The 21,931-nt window shown below is 40.7% G+C and overlaps 1 protein-coding gene across 7 annotated transcripts in view; it reads left to right on the top strand.

The window, feature by feature from the left end:
* Positions 1-21,931, top strand: part of ASCC1 (activating signal cointegrator 1 complex subunit 1) — a 103,235-nt gene that overhangs the window by 318 nt on the left and 80,986 nt on the right. For 4 of the 7 annotated variants that reach the window (XM_070432933.1, XM_070432937.1, XM_070432939.1 and 1 more), the window contains exons 2-5: positions 1,854-1,997; positions 3,471-3,570; positions 10,920-11,017; positions 13,430-13,608. In XM_070432933.1, the coding sequence (XP_070289034.1) occupies positions 1,886-1,997; positions 3,471-3,570; positions 10,920-11,017; positions 13,430-13,608 (489 nt within the window). In that variant the 5' untranslated portion in view covers positions 1,854-1,885. Of the gene's footprint in view, positions 1-22; positions 47-73; positions 157-444; positions 659-1,853; positions 1,998-3,470; positions 3,571-10,919; positions 11,018-13,429; positions 13,609-21,931 lie in introns of those variants that run through there. The other 3 variants (XM_070432936.1, XM_070432935.1, XM_070432934.1) reach the window with 3 other exon arrangements.

Below are 21,931 nucleotides of genomic sequence, written 5' to 3'. Positions count from 1 at the left end.
ACCGCGGCTTACCTGCTGCAGCGGAGGCCTCCGCAGTTACCTTGACGTACTCGCCTTTTTTTGCTCGCGTTTGTGATGCAGGGCTTCGGCTTCGATGTCGCAGGCCTTCTGCCTTCCTTTCCCTCTGCAAGCCACCCTGAAGCCGGGCCAAACTGGGTATCCCCCTTCCCGAGCGGTTTCGGGGCGCGGGGAGGCAGATGACTGTGCTGTCGTAACCCCGACTCCCTTCTTCCAGAGCTCCTGGTCTGAGGCCCACCTGGGCAGGAAAGCCTTTGTGGAGAGCCTTTTTTTATTTTTAACAGAGGTCCTGGAGACATCAGGGTATTGCTAGTTATGCTCCCTCTTCTCCACTCAAGTCTCCTTTTCTTCGTTGTCATTTCTCACAACACGAAATGTCTCCTTGGTTCTGTAAGCAAACTGTCAATTACAGTGACTTGCTGAGGGGGACTGAGTATTAGTGTCATTATTAATCCTTAATAATCTGTTTTCTTGGGAACTTTATTTTGGGCTTCAAGACTAACCAAACACCTTAGACTTACCAACTAAAAGCCTCTGTGGGAGGAACACTGGTTGGATTTAAACACAGCCAGCCCATCAGCAACCCTTTGTTTCCTGAATTATTGGTTCACTGAGTTGTGACTAGAACGTCGGCTTCTCAGTGAGTGCTGTGGTTTGCTGGGCAGTGGTCTGTGGGAATTGGATTCCTCCTCTCAGCAATGTGTTTCCCCCCCTTTTTATTGGATTTATTGAGGTGACACTGGTTAAAATTATACAGGTTTTAGGTGCACAGTTCCACAAAACATCGCCTGTACACTGTATTGTGTGTTCACCACCCAAGTCAAGGGACAGTGTGTTGGTTTGAAGAATCATGTTGGTTAAGTCATATTTTAACTTTTCATAGGCAACTGGGTCTGTTGGTTGGGTGTGTATTTCAAGCACCTCTGAAAGTAGTCGGGGCCTTTACCCCCCTCTGAGGGATAGGTGTGTTAAATATCCCTGATTCTTTTTAAAATATATATATTTTATTGATTTTTTACAGAGAGGAAGGAAGAGGGATAGATGAGAGAGAAACATCGATCAGCTGCCTCCTGCACACCTCCCACTGGGATGTACCTGCAACCAGCGTACATGCCCTTGACCGGAATCGAACCCGGGACCCCTCAGTCCGCAGGCCGGCACTCCATCCACTGAGCCAAACGGGTTAGGGCAGCGGTTCTCAACCTGTGGGTCGCGACCCCTTTGGCGGTCGAACGACCCTTTCACAGGGGTCGCCTAAGACCATCCTGCATATCAGATATTTACATTACAATTCATAACAGTAGCAACATTACAGTTATGAAGTAGCAACGAAAATAATTTTATGGTTGGGTCACAACATGAGGAACTGTGTTTAAAGGGCCAGAAGGTTGAGAACCACTGGGTTAGGGCTCCCTGATTCTTTTAATTATCGTGCTTCATAGAAAGGGTGAAACACTTTGCAAATGGTTAAACACAGAAGGTTGCATTTTACTCCTTTTAGGTTAAAGTAATAAACAAACCTCTATTGTTTTTCTTTCAAATCCGTGGACAGGCTGTATATACTGGGTTTAATATCTTTTAATTACCTTTTTTGGAGTGCTGAATAGTTTACAAATTACTGTCTCCAGTGAGCCAGGAATGATAGAATGTAGTGGAAAATGAAGCGACTGACTCACAACATTCACAAATAGGGAGGTCTAACGGAAACAGGGCTGCTGTGCTCAGGAGGTGCTGTGAACGGATGTCCAGTTTTGTCCTTTCAGGGCTGAGTAATGACCCATATATAGGGTTCTTCTTTCTGATCGAAAGGTAAGGTGATCATTTGTTTTTTCCAGGACTTCACTGGAATATTGTTTGGGAACGTAGCATGGAAGTTCTGCGCCCACAGCTTATAAGAATTGGTGGGCGGATTTATAGGAAGAATCCCATTCAAGAGCAGACTTACCAACATGAAGAAGAGGAGGAGGACTTCTATCAAGGTAACCCCAGTTGCTCTTTGGTCAGATTAGAAGTAAACTGTTCTCTGTATTGTAGAAGCAGTTCTTTGTTTTGTTTCAGTGTGCTGCTTTCTTGTACTGAAATTTGAGATGATTGGCTTCTCAGCGCTCCATTTGTGTGGGTGTGTAAGGGGACTGATGTGTTTGAGTGTAATGAGGATTCTCAGTGGCAGTTCAAAATCTAGTTACATTTCATCTTTGTACAGAGGCTTAAAGGTAAGAGGGGGCAATTTTAGTTAACTGTTAAGATTAGCCATTAGTATTCTGTAACAAAAGTAACTTCCTTTATCTATAAAGTTGTGAAGTAATATATATATATATATATATATATATAAATTATTTAAATAAACGAATATATGTAAAGTATTTTATCCAGTGCCCAATAATGTTAGTTGTTATTATTGTTGTTATTTTTCTCTTCCTTGCAGACATATACAAGCAGTTCCAAATACACAACTTTATTATGATATAGGGATAATTTAAGAAATAAATTAAACAGTCAAGATGGATTATAAATATTTTCAGTCTAATTAACTTGGGCTTGGGTTAAATGCACCAATTGGCAGGGCCTTTGAGGTCCTCTGCTTTATTTTCCTTTTGCTTTATAAGCTTTTTCATTGGGCCCTCAGTCTTGGAGGTTAGTCTCTTCCCTGATGCTCCCCATGATTTCCCTTCAGCCTTGGAGCCTTTGGGCTCCTTTATTTCACGTTGTCTCTGCTGTATGGAGTAAGTTCTCACAGTATCCCTCCAACTTTATTCATTAGAAGAATTTTATGTCTTAAAACTAAAAACAACTGAGTCGTACATTTTTAAGAGGATGAATTTATGTTATGTGAATTACATCTCCATAAAAAATAGTAAAACTTAAAAAAAAAATATATATATATTTTTATTTCAGAGAGGAAGGGATGCTCAACAGTGGTTGAGCCACGTCGGTGGGGCAGTAAAACTTTTTAAAAAAATATATTTTTATTGATTTCAAAGAGGAAGGGAGGGAGAGAGAGATAGAAACATCAATGATGAGAGAGAATCATTGATTGACTGCCTCCTGCACGTCCCCCACTGGGGGGCCTGCAACCCGAGCATGTGCCCTTGACCAGAATCGAACCTGGGGCCTTCCAGTCCACAGTCCAACGCTCTATCCATTGAGCCAAACCAGCTAGGGCAAAACATTTTTATTAGGTCTTTGCGTTCTGGGAGAAACAGTGGTATGTACTTACTAATTTTCCAAGGTTCCAAAATTGGAAGATTTGAAATAGGTGTTTTTTATTTTATTTTTCTTCTAAGAGCTGGTCACAAGGGCTGTCAGAGCAGTGCTTTGCAATGTAAAGTGTTTGGCTGTTGTGTGTGTGTGTGTGTTACTTTTTTTAAACCTTGAGAGTGGTTGTCAGCTCGGGGAGAAGACTGTTGTCCACAGAGCAGCACTCTGTGCAAGATTTTATGGTTTCTGTGCAGGCTTCATGGAGTGTGCAGAAGAGCCCTGTGACGGCTACGAGGTGGTACAGACCCAGCAAGGTTTCCAGTGTACCGTGAAGGCCCCCAGCCTGCTCTACAAGTGAGTGAGGTCCTGGTAGCTTCATGAGGAGGCTTTTCCAGGAAACTTCTGACTCTTCTCTCTTCCACACTTAATTGCAATGCTTGATTACTAATGACAAAGTAGTTTAGGGTCTTATGTCCTAGAATTTCTTTTTTACAATAATTTTTTATTTTTCAATTACAGTCGACATATAATATTATATTAGTTTTAGTTGTACACCCCAGTGATTAGACATTATACAACTTACTAAGTGATCATCCCAATAAATCTCATACCCATCTGATACCATACCTATTTATTAGAATACTAGTGGCCTGGTGCATGGATTCATGCAAATTGAAAGGAAATTAATTAGAAGAAAGATTCGTGTGGTAATTACGTCACTGCAAAAAAATTACATGTCAAAATAGTATATATAATATCTATACTAATAAAAGGGTAATATGCTAATTAGACTGGGAGACCTTCTGGGAGACCTTTCGGACGTCCTTCTGGACAAAGCCATGGTGGCGGGGCTGAGGCAGAGGCAGTTAGGGGTGATCAGGCCAGGAGGGGAGGGGAGTTGGGGGCGAGCAGGCTGGCAGGGGGGGCAGTTGGGGGCGATCAGGCGGGGGGGGGGAAGTTGGGGGCGAGCAGGCTGGTGGGGGGGGGCAGTTGGGGGTGATCAGGCCGGTGAGGGGGGGCAGTTAGGGGCGAGAAGGCCAGTGGGGGGGCAGTTGGGAGCAATCATGCCAGAAGGGGGGGGAGTTGGGGGCTATCAGGCTGGCAGGGGGAGCAGTTGGGGGCGAGCAAGCTGGTGGGAGGAAGTTGGGGACGATCAGGCCAGTGGGGGTGGTAGTTGGGGGCGATCAGGCCGGTGAGGGGGGGCAGTTGGGGGCAAGTGGGCCGGCAGGCAGAGTGGTTAGGGGTGATCCGGCAGGCAGGCAAGTGAGCGGTTAGGAGCCAGTGGTCCCGGATTGCAAGAGGGATGTCCTACTGCTGGTTTAGGCCTCATCCCAGGGATTGAGGCCTAAATCAGCAGTCGGACATACCCCAAGGGGTCCCATATTGGAGAGGATGCAGGCTGGGCTGAGAGACACTCCCCCCCCTGCACGAATTCCATGCACCGGGCCACTAGTCTATATGTAAAAGCCTAAGCGGCTGTCCGATCATTCGACTGTCCGACCAGTAGCTATTATGTGCAATGACCACCAGGGGGCAGACGCTCAATGCAGGAGCTGCTGAGCTGCAGTGACTGGGCAGCTGTGGTTCTCAGTTTTCTGTGTTGTACCAGATGAATTAGTTCTGTCCAATCTCCTTTATGAGAGGAGACCTACAAATATGGAATCATATACCGTATTTGTAGCTCCAAGAGGCAGTAGTTTCCTTTTCATCAACCTTGAGAGTTTTCTGAAATACCTCTTAAGGATGAAATTCTTCTGGAATGTGGCCAAACGGGAAATCAAATGTTAACCCTGGACAGCTCACTTTCCTCTTGGGTCCCAGTGACATTTTCTTCTTTTTTGATTTTGAGAGTATGTTTATTAAAGCTAGGGACTGAAACAAGGAAGGGTTGAGGATAGAAGAAGCCACAGGAGAGAGCCTAGGCAGGGCTGCTTTGGCACTAGAAACAGAAAAGAAATGAGCCTGTGGGGGCTGCATTGGCTCACTGAGAAGTCAGAGAAAAGGGGGGCCTTAGAGACAGGTCTAGGGAGTTAACCTGGCATGAGCAGCCGCTGCCCATTGCTCCTGTCTTGTGGGGTCCCTTAGAGTTTAGGAGATGCACGCCTGTGGGGGAAGGAAAGAGGGGAGGGAAAAGCATGGGCATGCTCCCAGCAAGGAGAGTGCACTGGTATTTTCTTCTAAGAAACATGACTTGAAAAAGTCGTGGCTCAGTTCCTGATAAAATCAATGTAATGTGTTATATTTAATGTGCATATCTGCTACTGCTAAGATGTGTAAAAATTCCTTAGATTTATGATTCCAACATCATCTTTGAATTCTATGTATTTTAAGAACTCCTGTACCAGGTGACTTGTGTGTTAGATTAGATATTGATTCTGTTAAATTCAAATTAATAGACAGTATTTACTAGGAAGATTCCTTTTTATGAATCATTTCTGTAGGCTTGTTGGGATCAAGGAAAAATTACCTGGCCAAACTAATTTATAACCAAAGCATAATGGTGGATTAGATCGGTACTGTGGTTCTCACCCTCAGGTGCACATTAGCATCACCTGGGGAGCTTTTAAAACTCTTGATATCTGGCTGCACCTCAGACCAATTAATTCAGAATCTGTGGAGCTGGACGCAGGTATCATTAGTTTTTTTTTAAGAACTCCAGGTGATTTCACTGTGCAGCCAAGATTGAGAACCACTCAATCTGGTAGAATTTCCACTTTTACATTTAATAAAGCGGTCATCCTTTTACTGCCTATCTGTAATATTGTAGTGAATGTCTTAGAGTTTCCATGTAAATTTCTTTTGAGTCTGTCTCTATTTTAATTGGGAGTCTGCCATTATGGGCTTAATGAGGATAGCATGGACTGTCCTGAGCCATGTGCCAGTCACTGGGAAGCCCTTTTTATATATGATCCCATTTAATCTTTACAACAACTTTACGATACTTAGGTGTTATTCACTCCATTTTTTATAAGTGAAGAAATAGGCTTAGAGTGGTTAAGTGACTTGCCCAAGGTTTGTTTGAGTCCAAAGCATCTTTAACCTTCAAATACTTCCCTTTCTAAGGTGCATAGACAACACTTTGAACCAGCATTTTTTATGATGGGCTTGTTCACTAACAACATGCTATCAAATAGGGGTCTGGTTGAAAGCACCCCTTACTGATAAGGCCTGTAAAGACAAACCCCTGACAGAGTTGATGTGATAGGATCTCTAGCCCAGCACAGAGAAAAACCACATGTAAATTGGGGAGTTCTAATCCTCTTCTAAACATCTCGTAATTTTAGAACTGGCTTGCTACCATAGATCTTAATGGGAATAATTGGGTTTGGTTAACCCATGTAAAAACAATGTACACTCACACCTGTCAGAATGGCTATCATCAATATATCAATAAACAGCAAGTTTGGTGATTATGTGGAGAAAAGGGAACCCTTGTACACTGTTAGTGGGAATGCAAAATGGTGCAGCCACTGTGGGAAACAGTATGTAGGTTTCTCAAAAAATTAAAAATGGAATTGCCCTGTGACTAAGCAGTTCCACTTCTGGGCATATGTCTGAAGAAACCCAAATGCTAATATGCATCCCTGTGTTCATTGCAGTTTTATTTACAACTACTGGCCTGGTGCACAAATTCGTGCACATTGAAAGGAAATTAATTAGGAGTATTTTAATATCGCTATTCAGCCTTTCTCTATAGTAGAAGTGTCAACCAAATTCACAATCGACAATGACAGATCGAAACACTCATGCGATTGGCGCCAGTGACAGCTTTATATGTATCACACATGCATGAGTCAGCTTAGCCTTTTATATATTCCCTCTGTCCCATAATAATAATAGCAGGTGATGAATGTAATTTGTCCCATAATAATAGTAGCAAAAGAAAATAAATATAAGACGCAACATTTATTATCAAAAAACTAGATTAAATTAAACAATAAATTAAAAATAGTACTCCTAATTTGTATTTTGAGTGTTCAGATAGTTTCTGGTTTTTCAATAATTTCGTTACTGCATTTTAAACTTGTAGGTAGGATCCCTTGGCTGCGAAGCTTTGCTTTCCCTATATGCGTGAGCTTAAAATTATTGGAGCCATCGTTCTTCATTGCTTCCAGCATAACTTGTTGAAGTGACAGAAACGTATTATCCAGTATTTCGGGAGAAATATTATCAAAGGCTAATATAGTGCCTTTTCTGCTAAGAGGAATATGTCTAAGTTTTTCAAGTTTTTCTCCATAATCTTTGCATTTACGTCCACAGTTTTGTTTTTTCAAAGAATCAACATTAGCATAAGATTCTCCTTGACAATTATTTTCAGAAGCACGTTTCCAAATTATTGATATGATCATTCTGTTGCACTTAAATTGTTTTGCAGCTAACGTAATTGCACCTTTCTACAACTTTTCCTTTTTCTTCTGATGCATCAAGAACTGGACAATTGCAACTCGATCTTTGCTTGAAAACTCTTTTTTTTAATCTTACTTTTACAATGGGTTGATATTCAACTGAAATAAAACAATTGATTTTGATCAGCAGATGAAATTAGAAAAATAGTTGTAATTTGTAATAATTAGATTAACCTAAAAATTGAAAGATGTGTCAAAACAAATGACAGATGTCATGAAACATTGATTTTGATTGAAGGCTTCGCAATTTTGCGCTACAACATAACTTACAGCTGCATTTGCCAATAATTCCCGTTTAAATATTCACTTGCTACTATTATTATGGGACAGAGGGAGTATATAGAATAAACTTGTTTAATTAGACCTGCTTTCTGATTTAGCTAAACTTTTTCCAACTTCTCTTTCAGGTAATTGTCAGCAACACAGCAGTAAATATCAGAAGCAGATTATTATTGTAGATCACGCAGGGAGAACAAAGGGTAAAATATTTAACTGCAGCAGTGTTTGACTATATTCTGCGTAGTGAGAAAACCTGAAGTCATTTTCAAGGTCCACCATTTTTTCTTTTCAGTTGGGTCAAGTTTCTAAGCTTTCTAAATCTGTTTTCCGGTTAATGAAAGGAAAATAGGATTCCATCGAGTCTCCTGTCTACGTACTCCAGGACTTCTGTGAGGATCAAATGAGATGAGGCCTGGGGAAATGCTTCACAGACATTTGGTTAAAATGTAAAATGTTTGCAACTGGCTATAAAGCAAGTTGTGTTCCTGGGCTGAAGAAACTCCAAGGAGGCTAGTTGCTAGGGAGAGGAAGCCAGGTTTTGCTACATGACATCATTACTTGGGGCCCACAGCCACCGTTTCCGGTCTGGGCTGGGGGCTGCATTTTGTGCCATGGGGTCTCGTCAGTGTCAGTTGCAATTTGGTGGGCTGTTGCTCTGGGGTGGTGGTATGGCTTGTGTCCCACTTGGGGGAAGCCAGGTATTGCTTTGTGGGTGCCAGGTCCGTGCTGCCGTTTCTCTGTAAATGGCCAGTGCACATCACGGCAGCTCCTGCGTTGAGTGTCTGCCCCCTGATGGTCAGTGTGGATGGTTGGATACTTAGCATGTTAGTTTTTTATATATATAGAAGATAGCCAAGATATGGAAGCAACCCAAGTGCCCATCAATAGATGAGTGGATAAAAAAGCTGTGGTACAGCCCTAGCCAGTTTGGCTCAGTGGATAGAGCGTCGGCTTGTGGACTGAAGGGTCCCAGGTTCGATTCCGGCCAAGGGCACTTGCCCAGGTTGTGGGCTCGATCCCCAGTAAGGGGTGTGCAGGAGGCTGCTGATGAATGATTCTCTCTCATCATTGATGTTTCTATCTCTCCCTCTCCCTCTCCCTCTCCCTTCCTCTCTGAAATCAATAAAGAAATATATATTTTTTTAAAAAGCTGTGGTACATATATACAATGGAATATTACTCAGCTATAAAAAAGACTTAAATCTTACCTTTTTCAACAGCAGGGGTATTATGCTAAGTGAACTAAGTCAGAGAAAGAAAAATACCATATGATTTCACTTATATGTGGAATCTAATGCAGCGGTCGCCAACCTTTCGGACCTCATGGACCACCAGTGGTCTGTGGACCACTGGTTGGCGACCGTTGCTTCAAAGGTTTCCTTAAACCAGGGGTCGCCAACCTTTTGGATCTCACAGATCACCAGTGGTTCACGGACCACTGGTTGGCGGCCGCTGATCTGAAGAACAAAATAAAGGAAAAAATAAAGAAATAGACTTATAGATACTGATGGTTGCCAGAGGGGAAGAGAGTTGGGGGGTTGGATGAAAAGGTGAAGGGATTAAGAAGTACAAATTGGTAGTTATGAAATAGTAATGGGGATGTAAAGTACAACGTAGGAAATATAGTCAATAATATTGTATTAACTATGTGTGGTGCCAGGTGGGTTCTTGAAATATTAGGGGATCACTGTGTAAAGTATATGATCGTCTAGCCACTATGCTGCACACCTGAAACGAATATAAAATAATATTGAAAAAAATTAAAGCAAATGGACAGTTTTAGACATAGTCACCCATGCTACTGGGTACTGTATTAAAGTCATAGAAGCCAAAATACTGTTGATGATGGGGAGTTTTTCTCTTAACTTTATAGTCCAGTGATGGTCTCTTAATGCTTTATAGATACTGAAACTTCTCTCCTGGGATCCAGTAGTCTCATTCACTGTAACAAATCTAATTATTATGGGTTCCAGAAGATAACTTTGGAATGTCCGAATTATTTATACTAGGAGTGCTAGGCAAGTAGTGTAAATGAATCTATAGATAATCAGGTGGAGTAGGTGAAAGATAGTAGGGAGTGATGGGATTCACGATGAGCTCATGTTCCATTTTTAGGGATGAGAATAGGCTTCAGTCTGTTGTTGTCATATCTTCTAACTTATCTATAGAACCTGAAAATCTAAATTTAGGTGAAATTCCCAAATTTTTAGGTAAACTCTCCCAAATAAAACATGTCTATGTGAATTCAGCCTCCTGAGGTTTACCTGTTTATCCTCTGTGCTTTTGAATCCATTCTGAACGGTGGATGCTACTCTTTGGTAAGCTCTTTATCCTTATTTAATTAATTAAGGACAGTTCCCTTAGGATGAATTCATAATATAGTTAACTTGTACTCCAAAAGGACAAGGCTCTCCTCCCTCAAACTGTAGTCCCATTGGTTGCTGGAATTGCCTTTGAGACTATGTCAGCTTTCCTTTCAGTCAAGTGCAGATTCAGATTTTAATGTAATTTTAAGAAGCAAACAGGTGTTAGGCATAGTTATTATTCCTTTACATTGAATTTGGCTGTAGGACATCCTTTTGTCAATGAGTGTAATGCTGTATGTTCTGTAAAGCTATATGACTTGTTCCCTCAGTGGTTGAGCATCAACCCATGAACTAAGATGTCACCAGTTCGATTCCTGTCAGGGCACAGGCCTGGGCTATGGGCTTGATCCCTAGTAGGGGGTATGCAGGAGGCAGCCAATCAATGTTTCTCTCTCACTGATGTTTTTCTCTCTCTCTTCCTCTCCCCTTATCTCTCTCTAAAATTAAAACAAAACAAAACAATACAAAAAAACACCCACAAAACCAAAACAAAACTAGATGACTTGTAAGTTCCTCTACATTTATTGAGCTTTCACTGAAGCACTTTTCTGTAATGGAGTATCTCTGGCGATTTAAACATGATGGAATTCTTTATTTTGGCACATTTTTGCCCAGTCTCCTTCCAGTAATTAATTTTTTCTTTATATTATAGGCATATAGTTGGAAAGAGAGGGGACACTAAGAAGAAACTAGAGGTGGAGACCAAAACTTCTATTAGTATTCCTAAGCCTGGACAAGAAGGAGAAATTGGTGAGACCCAGTGTATACGTTATATTTGCAACCATTTTTGTATGTGTATGGAATAATGTAACCCAACTGAGGTGTTTAGTGACTATATTCGTTATGAGGTTCTGTAGCTATTGGCCTTTTTGTGATTTATCAGTATCAATCTACCAAATGGGGAAAGATGTAATTATACAACCTTATCTTGATTGAATACCTGGGCCTTCATTTTATACTTTACCTGGCACTGATGGGACAAAGCTCCCGGATTTCATTGTGATTTGATTTATTTTATGCTTTAGTAGCTTGAATGGAGTGTGTGAATTGTTTCAAGTTAGAATTAGAGAAAATCAATGAGACCTGCAAATTTGAAATAAAGTCCAGCTCTTTCCATAAGTGTTTGCTTGTTTTTACCTTGCTTGTAGACTCTGAGTAGTGATTAAAATGCCAGCGTGATTCAAATAACTGCTCAGGTGAGGAAAAATAGTTTGGTAATATAAAACAAGTCAGAAAATGTCTGTACCAAACATCAGTGTGAACCAAGGGCAACAGCTTTGAGTGAGGGTCAGTGTGGGGACAAATTTTTTAAAAATTCATCCTAAAACTATAGGACTTCTAAAAAATCAACTAAGTTCAGCAACCTTCAATAATCTATTTTCCATAAACACCCACAGATTGTATTGTTTTAGGAGAAAAAAAATTCAAGTACTCTTCTTATTTTGTGCTATGTAAGAATAATCACTGTGACAGATAAGTAACAGTTGGCTTTAGAGCAGTGCTGTCCAAAAGAACTTCCTGTGATGATGGTATGTTCTATATCTGCCCTGTCCAGCACAGGAGCCACTGGCACATGTGACTATGAGTACTTGAAATGTGGCTAGTGTGACTGAGGAACTGAATTTGTAGTTTTATTTAATTCTAATTCATTTAACCTCTAGTTTAACTAGCTGCATGTGGACTCCTGTATTGGACAGCACAGTACTAGAGTTTTCCCCAGCATCTTGTAACTTCAGTAAACTCCAGCCTAAGAACTTCAACGACATTTATAAAGGACTTTTAAAAAATAAACATTCAGTTCATTAGAATTACAAATAAAGCCATGGCTGGTTTGGCTTAGTGGTTAGGGCATTGGCCCACACTCTGAAGGGTTGAGGGTTTGATTCCCAGTCAAGGGCTTGTACCTGGGTTGCAGGTTCAATTCCTGGCCCTGGTCAGGGCTTGTGTGTGGGGCAGCCAATCCATGTGTTTCTCTCACATCGAAGTTTCTTTCTCTCTCCTCGGCCCTCCTTCCCTTCCTCTCTCTTTAAAAATCAATGGAAAAAATATCATTGGATGAGGGTTAACAACAACAAAAAAAAGACTTACAAATAAAAAACTTAGGTCTTAAGCTTTAAAGTTCAATTAGAAATATTGAAATATTTTATAATTGCATTTAAGCTTATTTATCTATTCTCCCCCCCCCCCCCCCCTTAATTTTATAATTACTGTATGCTTTAAACATGGAAACTTGCCGAAATTATATACTGGTGTAAAGGGAAATCTTTTATAATAGGAAACCCAGACCTAATCACCATTGACAGTTGAATATGTTCCCCATTTTTGCTATCCTATAGTAATATATAAATAATTTTTATTTTATTTTTAAAAAATATATTTGTATTGATTTCAGAGAGGAAGGAAGAGGGAGAGAGAGATAGAAACATCAATGATGAGAGAGAATCATTGATTGGCTGCCTCCTGCGTGCCTCCTACTGGGGATTGAGCCTGCAACCCAGGCATGTGCCCTTGACTGGAATTGAACCAGGGACCCTTTGGTCTATAGTTCGAGCTCTATCCACTGAGCAAAACTGGCTAGGCTGGGTTTCTATCTAGGTGTGGGAATTGCTGAGTCATATGGTAATTCCTTTTTAACTTTAAAAATATATATTTTTTTATTGATTTGAGAGAGAAAGAGAGATAGAAATATCAAGGATGAGAGAGAATCATTCATTGGCTGCCTCCTGGATGCCCCCTACTGGGGATCAAGCCCCCAAACCAGGCTTGGGAATTGAAGCATGGCCACCTGGTTCATAGGTCGAAGCTCAACTGCTGAGCCTACACTGCCAGGCCCTTTTTAACTTTTTAAGGAACTGCCAAACTTTTTCATAGCAGCTGCACCATTTTACATTTCCACCAACAAAGTATGAGGGTTTGCTTTGTAGCTTTTGCTTTGTAGCTCATTTTTCTAGTTCATCAGCTAGTCTTTAAGGATTTTTTGTTTTAAGACTTCACCTGCTTAGATTGAGTTCATTTTAAGTTTCTTACTCTTGAATCTCTCCGCTGTTTAGAATTATGTACACATTCAGCAGCTCCCCACATATGACAGTATCAGGAGGTCGCCTCTCTTACAAGCATTTGATGGTCCTTGAGTAGGTTAATCGTATATTTTTTTGTTTGCAGTAATCACTGGCCAGCATCGAAGTGGTGTGATTTCAGCCCGAACTCGGATTGATGTTCTTTTGCTCACTTTTAGAAGAAAGCAGCCCTTCACTCACTTTCTTTCCTTTTTCCTCAATGAAGCTGAGGTTCAGGAACGATTCCTGAAGTTCCAGGAGGAAGTACTAGAGAAATGCTCCATGGTAAGTAGCAAACTAAACAAATCAGAAAGTTTAAAAGAAAAATGAAGAGTACAGAAATGGTTCATAATTGAAACAGTAGATAAAAATTTCTTCTACCAAAAAGGTGTGGACGAAAGGGGCCACACGCTGACCTGACAAGCTCAGGGAAGGCCTACGTGGCAGCCTAGCAGACTCAGAGACCTAAAATAACCACAAAGGATGGTCTGAAATTAAACTTTAACTAAAAGCAGTTATGGTGGGCAGTTATGTCCTAGGCCAGTATCTTCACTGACAAGATCAACTTTGATCCTTACTGAGCCCATTTGCCTTTTTGCCTCTAAGATAACATACCCTTGAAATGTCTGGGTAACTTGTAACTTCCCTTTTTCTGGAGCCCCTGGGGCACAACCAAATGTTCTGGGCGCCAGGACTGATCCTACAAATTCCTTCATTATCATGTTAATTGATCCTGCACCCACCTAAGTATGTGTCCATCATTTTACCTTTTATCCTATCACAGAGGTTTCCGGGCTTTGCTTAATCCCACCTCCTTAAATCTGTCACCAGTGAATTTCATGTATAAATACGGATGTAACCCTGCCATTCTCCGGAGCACTATCTCAATTCATTGAGGTTCTGCTTCCCGGCATATGTCGACAGTTTGGCTCAAATAAACTCACAAAAATTCTTTACAGGTTTCAATGTTTTTTTACGTTAACAAAGGTAACCATTTTTGGTGGTTTCTTTTAATTCTAAGCTCAAAACAAAACAAAACAAAACTGTAGACATATTAGTACATAAGTGTCTATATATTATTGAAATATTCTTTAAAAATTCTAAGACACAAAAGGATCATCTTAATATACATACTATCCTGCACCTTATCGATGGCAATGTTAATGAGATGTCATTGTCTGTAGATCTTCCACCTCTGGACAGTCATGGCTTATTTGGGGTTAGTAACAAAAAACAATTTTGCATGTGGAAAAACAATTTGCATTTGGTAGCATTCTTGTTCTTGACCTCACCCTTGATGCTCCAAAGTAATGTAAATTTACCTTTTAGGACAGCATTTCCTGAAATCACCTTCCTTTGTGCTGATCAATTATTTAAGAAATGTTGTTTGACTGCAGACATTATCACCATCATCCCTGGCTTCCCCTCCCTAAGCTTGAGCATTTAATGTAGAGTTTAGCTGCTCAGAGGCATCAGCAAGGTATTTCTCATCTATGTGATCTGCAGATAAACTGCACCTTATTTTTTCACTGTCCTCTCTTTCATTAAGATTCAAAGATGTCTCACTGTCTGCAAGTTCAAGAAGTATATTAAAACCTTGTCTATCTCTCCATCATTCTATAGCTAGTAATGCTGCTATAATTCCATTTTATCTCACAGCAGGGTTCAGTAGAAAGTGCATCAGTAATGAAAAACAGTAATTCAAAGCTGTGTTTGGTGGAGCATTCTGAAGGCTTCTAGATTTGTCTGAAGCTACAGGGGATTTCTCAGGCTGTCTGGAGAATCCAAATAGGTTATAGCTTCAGAAACTACATAGTTCTGCTCATATTGTATGTGAAGGCTAACACTGCACAGAAATGGCTAATGGATCTGGGGTTTCCCCTCAGTTAGGATTAGTTTTTTCTTCACTTAGTATTATTCACTGAAGAAAATTTATCTGTAAAAGCTTTAGTGTATAATTTAGGATTCTTCATGTGTAAGGGGAGTTCTGGGATTTATAATTATCTTATGAATTACTTTAGAGTGAAGATGGGATAGTTGTCTTTGGTTGTAAGAAAAGTTGTAAATTGAATTCTGATGTTGGGTAGGATAGTAGGAAATGACCAGACATATATTGCACCATTTGGATGCAGAGAGTTGTGAACAAGTGTTTATCTTTTATTCATTCATTCACTGTTTATTAAATGTATATCATTTGCCAGACTATGTATTATGCACTAACAATGGACTCTACCCTTATGGATCCCATGCTCTGGGAAGAAGTAGCGTTCTTACAGAAATAGTTATGGTCTATATGCTATTAGAGGGGCGAACAGTGGGTACCCAGAGGAGAGGGTCTGCAGGGGTCGGAAAAGGCTCCATAAAGAAGGTGACACTTGCCCTAGCCGGTTTGGCTCAGTGGATAGAGCATCAGCCTGCGGACTCAAGGGTCCCACGTTCGATTCTGGTCAAGGGCATGTACCTTGGTTGCTGGCACATCCCCAGTAGGGAGTGTGCAGGAGGCAGCTGATCGATGTTTCTCTCTCATCGATGTTTCTAACTCTCTATCCCTCTCCCTTCCTCTCTGTAAAAAATCAATAAAATATATTTTAAAAAAAAGAAAAAAAAAAGGTGACACTTGAAGAGAGTCTTGGAAGAAAGAGTTGTCAGGCTGGCAAGGAGCAGACGAGGATTTTGGGCAGAGGAAATGGCACTTGCCAGGAATGCAAGTGTTCTAGTCCACTATGTTCAGGGGAGAGTGAGGAGTTTGCAAGACTAAAGCCTAGAAAGTGGGTAGGGTATGGTAGGGAAGAGGTAGGAGTTAAGAGCAGAAAGGCAAATGGTATCCATCTGGTTGTCAATGGTCTTGTGTGAGTTTTGGGTTTTGAATGTACTTTATAGGTAGTCAGGAATTATGAAAGAGTTTATGTAGAGACTAATGTGATTAATTTAGCATTATAGAAAAATCCTGAAGGCAGTGTGGAGGATGGATTGAGAGTTAAGGAGTGAGGTATGAGAGGCAGCTACCAGTTAGACTATTAATACAGTCTGTTGGAAAAAAGGCTAGGGTCTGTGGCATATTTAGGAGGGGATATATTCCAGAGATGTTTGAGAGGTTTTCTCTAATGTGGGGATAATAATAGTACCTACCTTTAATGTTGATACAAAGAGTAAATGAATTAATATGTAAGATGTTTACAGCATAACATGGCACATAGCTAGTACTGTATGTGTTAGGTGTTGTAATACCACCGATTACCATATGGGACATGGGGGAAAGTGGCGTCAAGAAGAGGCGGAGGGTCTGGTTGGAACAGAGCTGTACCATTAACCTATCACTAATGTTTGAGTGATTAGTGCCTATCTTTGGAAATAAGTATAGATTGGTAGATGGATTGCTAACTAGTGCTTACAAGTAACTTATGGAGGAATAGTTGAGCTTTTAGAAGTAGGCTTAATTATTCATTGTGCTCATCAAAGGTAAGAGGGATGCATCTTTTACTGAAGGGGAGATGCTCTTCGCTCATTTTTAATGGTAAGGATTTGTAGACAATGAATTCTTTTTTCTGGTCAGTATAAAAATACTTTTTTTCTTGTTCGTTTTAAAACCTGCTGTTTGAATATTTGTCCTTTGTTTTTAAGAGCCTTTCCACTTTCACGTAATTATGTCTGGATAGAATTGATAAGCCAGAACAATCAAAACCCTGTTTTCTGAAGTTTATTTAACACAATAAAGTATTTTATTAATAACACTAATACAAGCTCAAATCAAAGTCAGCTTTTGTGAACATTCTTAAAGAATAATAGAAGTGACTCATCAGAGCCTAATTTCACACTCCAGTGATTTTGATGGAAGAGCAAAGATGGTTTAGAGTGTTGCATAGTCATATAAAAAGCTAGAAGAGGGAAAAGCCTGTATTTATCCCATTTTACTGTGTTCCAGACGCTATATATATATATATACCCTTACCCCCCCCATGTCCTTGTCCATAGGTGTATGATTTTTGTTCAGTCTTTTCCCACACCCCACACCCCCTTCCCCCGAGAATTGTCAGTCCACTCCCTTTCTATGCCCCTGATTCTATTCTATTCACCAGTTTATTCTGTTCGTCAGATTTTTTATTCACTTGATTTTTAGATTCACTTGTTGATAGGTATGTATTTGTTGTCACTTTGTTGTTCATAATTTTTATCTTTACCTTTTTCTTCTTATTCCTCTTCTTAAAGAATACCCTTCAGCATTTCATATAATAGTGGTTTGGCGGTGATGAACTCCTTTAGCTTTTTCTTATCTGTGAAGCTTTTTATCTGACCTTCAATTCTAAATGATAGCTTTGCTGGGTAGAGTAATCTTGGTTGTAGGTTCTTGGTATTCATCACTTTGAATATTTCTTGCCACTCCCTTCTGGCCCGCATAGTTTCTGTTGAGAAATCAGCTGACAGTCTGAGTACTCCCTTGTAGGTAACTGTGTTTTTTTTTTAAATTTTTTTATTTTATTGATTTTTTACAGAGAGGAAGGGAGAGGGATAGAAAGTTAGAAACATCGATGGGAGAGAAACATCGATCAGCTGTCTCCTGCACACCTCTTACTGGGGATGTGCCCGCAACCAAGGTACATGCCCTTGACCAGAATCGAACCTGAGACCTTTCAGTCCGCAGTCCGACACTCTATCCACTGAGCCAAAACAGTTAGGGCTAACTGTTTTTCTCTTGCTGCTTTTAAGATTCTCTCTTTGTCTTTTGCCCTTGGCATTTTAATTATGATATGTCTTGGTGTGGTCCTCTTTGGATTCCTTTTGTTTGTGGTTCTCTGCGCTTCCTGGACTTGTAAGTCTATTTCTTTCACCAGGTAGGGGAAGTTTTCTGTCATTATTACTTCAAATAGGTTTTCAATATTTTGCTCTCTCTCTTCTTCTGGCACCCCTATAATTCGGATGTTGGTATGCTTGAAGTTGTCCCAGAGGCTCCTTGCACTATCTTCATATTTTTGGATTCTTTTTTCCTTTTGCTTTTCCGGTTGGGTGTTTTTTGCTTCTTAGTATTTCAAATCTTTGACTTGATTCGTGGGGTCCTCTAGTCTGTTGTTGGATCTCTGTATATTATTCTTGATTTCAGTCAATGTATGCTTAATTTCTAATTGGTCCTTTTTCATATCCTTGAGGGGTCTCACTATATTTCTCGGAGGTTTCTAGAAGATTATTGAGTAGTGTTATAACCATGGTTTTGAACTCTATATCCAGTAGTTTGCTTTTCTCCATTTCTTTCATTTGTGATCTCTTTCTTTGTCTCCACATTTTGGCTGTGTTGATAGAGTGGCTTTGTGTGTTAGGTGTCCTACAGGGCCCAGTGGCTCAGCCTCCCCAATCACCTGAGGTGGACGCTCTTGGTGCACCCCTTTGTGGGCTGTGTGCACAGTCTTGTTGTAGTTAAGCCTTGATTGCTGTTGGTATCTCTGGGAGGAATTGACCTCCAGGCCAATTGGCTGTGAGAATCAGCTGTGTCTACAGTGGGAGAACTTCTGTGCTGGAAACACCCTTCTGGGGCAAGACTTGCTTCAGTGGGGCTTTGGTGCTCACTGAGTCTGCCCAGGTTTTTAGGCGGAGAAAGGCCAGGCCATTCATATGCAAAAACCTCTGCGCACAGCTTGGGTGGGGTTGTAAATTGGGTGGGGTGAGGTCTCAGGGAATCACCAGGGTGGAGCAAACCACAATGGCTGCCAGTCTGCTCAGCCTCGGAGAGGTCCCGGCGTCTGCGTCCCGGGGCCCTGTGCAGGAATAATGACCGCTGCAAGCACCTCTGCGAGAAAGCCGCCCTCACGTTCCAGCCGATGCCAGACAGTCCAGTTTCTCTCCGTATGAATCTGGGTCCCCAAATTCTCACCCGGAACTGGAGTTCAAAGCAGTCAGGAACTTGTATCTTCCTCCCGATTGAAAAAGACAACAGCATATCCTGCTGCTAGCCCCTTTCACTCGCACTACCTCTGCACTTCTACACCTCTGCACCTCCTATCATCGGACTCAATGCGCTTTTCTCTTTCCTTCTAGTTGTAGAATTTCCACTCAGCCAGCCTTCCCGTGGTTCTGGATGATATTCGTTTTGTCTTTTAGTTGTAGTTTTAATGTGGTTGTGCACAGCAGCAAATTCAGGTGTTTACCTATGCCGCCATCTTGGTTGTCTCCCGGCTTCACATATATTTTATTTAATCCTCAGAACAACCCTGAGAAGGAAATGTTGTGTGTTTTATAGATGATGAAATTGAATTCCAGAGAGATTAACTCACTTTGGCTCACACTGCTGATAGGTGGCAGACTTAGAATTTGCAAAGTCAATGCTTTTTTCACCAGTCTGCCTTATTTGAATAACTTTCCTATGTGATGAGGTTTATATCACCTGCCCAGCAATGATTTTATGGGATTTGGCCATAAAAAAGAAATAAAATATAATGAGCATAGGGGAAGTCTTCCATGCTTATTTCCTCTTTTTCTTTGCATCGAATATCAGGAGTTGAATTGCTGGATCCTACATACATACCTATACTTATTGAGAGGCATTGTGGGAGCATTTAAAAATTTATAGGACCTTTGACCTAGAGGTGAACTAGGCCATCTCCCTTATCTTACGGAGAAAGAAACCGAGGGTCAAGAGAAGTGAAATGGCTTGCCTAATTACAGCTGGTTTGTAACAGACTTGGAATTAGAACTCTAGACTCTATTCCAATTAAAGGCCTTTTACACCCGAATTACAAACTTTTCTTATGCCTCGAGTTCCTAAAAGATGATATATGTGAATATAATTTGAGGATAAACAAATTTTTTTTTTTGTCTCTGGCTCTCAGCATGTACTGTCAAGGCAGAGTGCTATACATTATTTACATTCTGGGTGGTACACATTTCTTTTTAGTGTTCTTTTAATAGTGTTCTTTTCTTTTTTAATTTCTTTTTTATTTTTTTGTTAATCCTCACCCAAGGTTATATTTTTTACATTGATTTTTAGACAGAGTGGAAAGGAAGGGGAGAGACAGAAAGAGAGAAACATCGATGTGCGATACATCAATTGGTTGTCTCCTGCAGTACTCCAATGGAGGTGGGGATTGAGCCTGCAACCAAGGTATGTGCTCTTGACCAGAATTGAACCTGGGACCTTTCAGTCTTAGGGCCAATGCTCCAACCACTGAGCAAAAACAGCCAGGGCCTTAGTATTCCTTTCTTAACTCGTTTAATGGATCATGATCTTTGGGGTCTGAGTCTGAAGAGAGGCTTCCCTTTTGTTCGCTGACAGCTCTGGCAGATGCACCTGCATTTTATTCCATTTGTGTGGAAAGGATGGCTGAATTTTAACCCATGCATTAAAGAAGCAGAGAGAATGTTCCATGGTGGGCTAATCTATACTTCTCTCTTACTGGCCTTTTTCCAAACTTCACATTTTTAGATTTCAAAGTACCTTGTTAATTGTTCATGCTGATAGCATTGCCAGCAGTTCTGCCCCATGGGAGCCTGAGTGCTGGATTAGAAGTGAAATCAATGAAGGGCCAGCGATAATGTGGTGATTGCTAGTGGTAAATCACAAAGCTGCAGTTTTGTGTTTTTCCCCCCAAAATTTATTTATTATTATTTTCATGAACTGCAGTTGAATGAGAGAGTTAAAGTTTTGCACCTGGGACTGCTGAGTTAGGACAGGATTTTGAACTCTGAACTGTGGCATAGGCCTGCACATATGCTTTCTATGGAGGTAGCTTTTGCATGCATTTTTTTCTTTGATGAAACCTTATTTAACAAATAAAGAAACTGAGGCTTACTGATTTGACATAACCATAAAGAAACACCCCCCGCCCCCCTAGATAAAACTGCCCCAGGGAATTCCTGTTACTTTACTCTTTGCTTCTCCTTGCCTTGTGGAAGGTAACCACTATTAGAATTTTCAGGCGCCAGCCCTAACCAGTTAGGCTTAGTGGATAGAGCATTGGCCTGTGGACTGAAGGGTCCCAGGTTTGATTGTGGTCAAGGGCATGTACCTTGGTTGCAGGCTCGATCCCCAGTAGGGGGCATGCTGGAGGCAGCTGGTCGATGTTTCTAACTCTCTATCCCTCTTCCTTCCTCTCTGTAAAATCAATAAATAAATAAAAATTAAAAAAAGAATTTTCAGGCGCCAGCCTGGTTGGCTAACCTAATGGAGTAAAATAGTTCCAGCTCCAAGTAATGGTGAACTTGGAGGAGGGCCCAGTATAACCAAGTCCCTGGAGTAAAAATTTGATGTTGGTCTTTATTCATTTCAAAGAAGAATGTGGGTGGAAATATGATATATTCCGAGCAAAAAAATAAATAAATAAAAATAGTGGCCCTAGGGATTTATGCCATTGCCTTGAAGATTGTTTGGTTCTGCATTAATTTTAGATAATTCAGTAAGAGAAAAGTTTTCCTTAGTAGACGGCATTTTTAGCCAGAAATGTATAACTTGAGTCTACTCATGAGGACACATCAGACAGACCCAAAAAGCACATTCTATTTTTTTAAATTTATTATTATTAAAGAAGTAGTCTATGTTTTAAAAACAAAGTCAATGTCAAGAAAGACAAAAGCTGTGGAAATGTTCCAGATCCAAGGAGACTGCAGAGACTTAACAGCTAAATAC

This window comes from Myotis yumanensis, unplaced genomic scaffold (genome assembly GCF_028538775.1).
Source record: "Myotis yumanensis isolate MYYU_CA2020_CCGP unplaced genomic scaffold, mMyoYum1.0.hap1 SCAF_13, whole genome shotgun sequence".
NCBI classification, from domain to species: Eukaryota; Metazoa; Chordata; class Mammalia; order Chiroptera; family Vespertilionidae; genus Myotis; species Myotis yumanensis.
The sequence above is the reverse complement of the archived record's forward strand: the minus strand, read 5'-3'. Positions and strand labels throughout refer to the sequence as shown.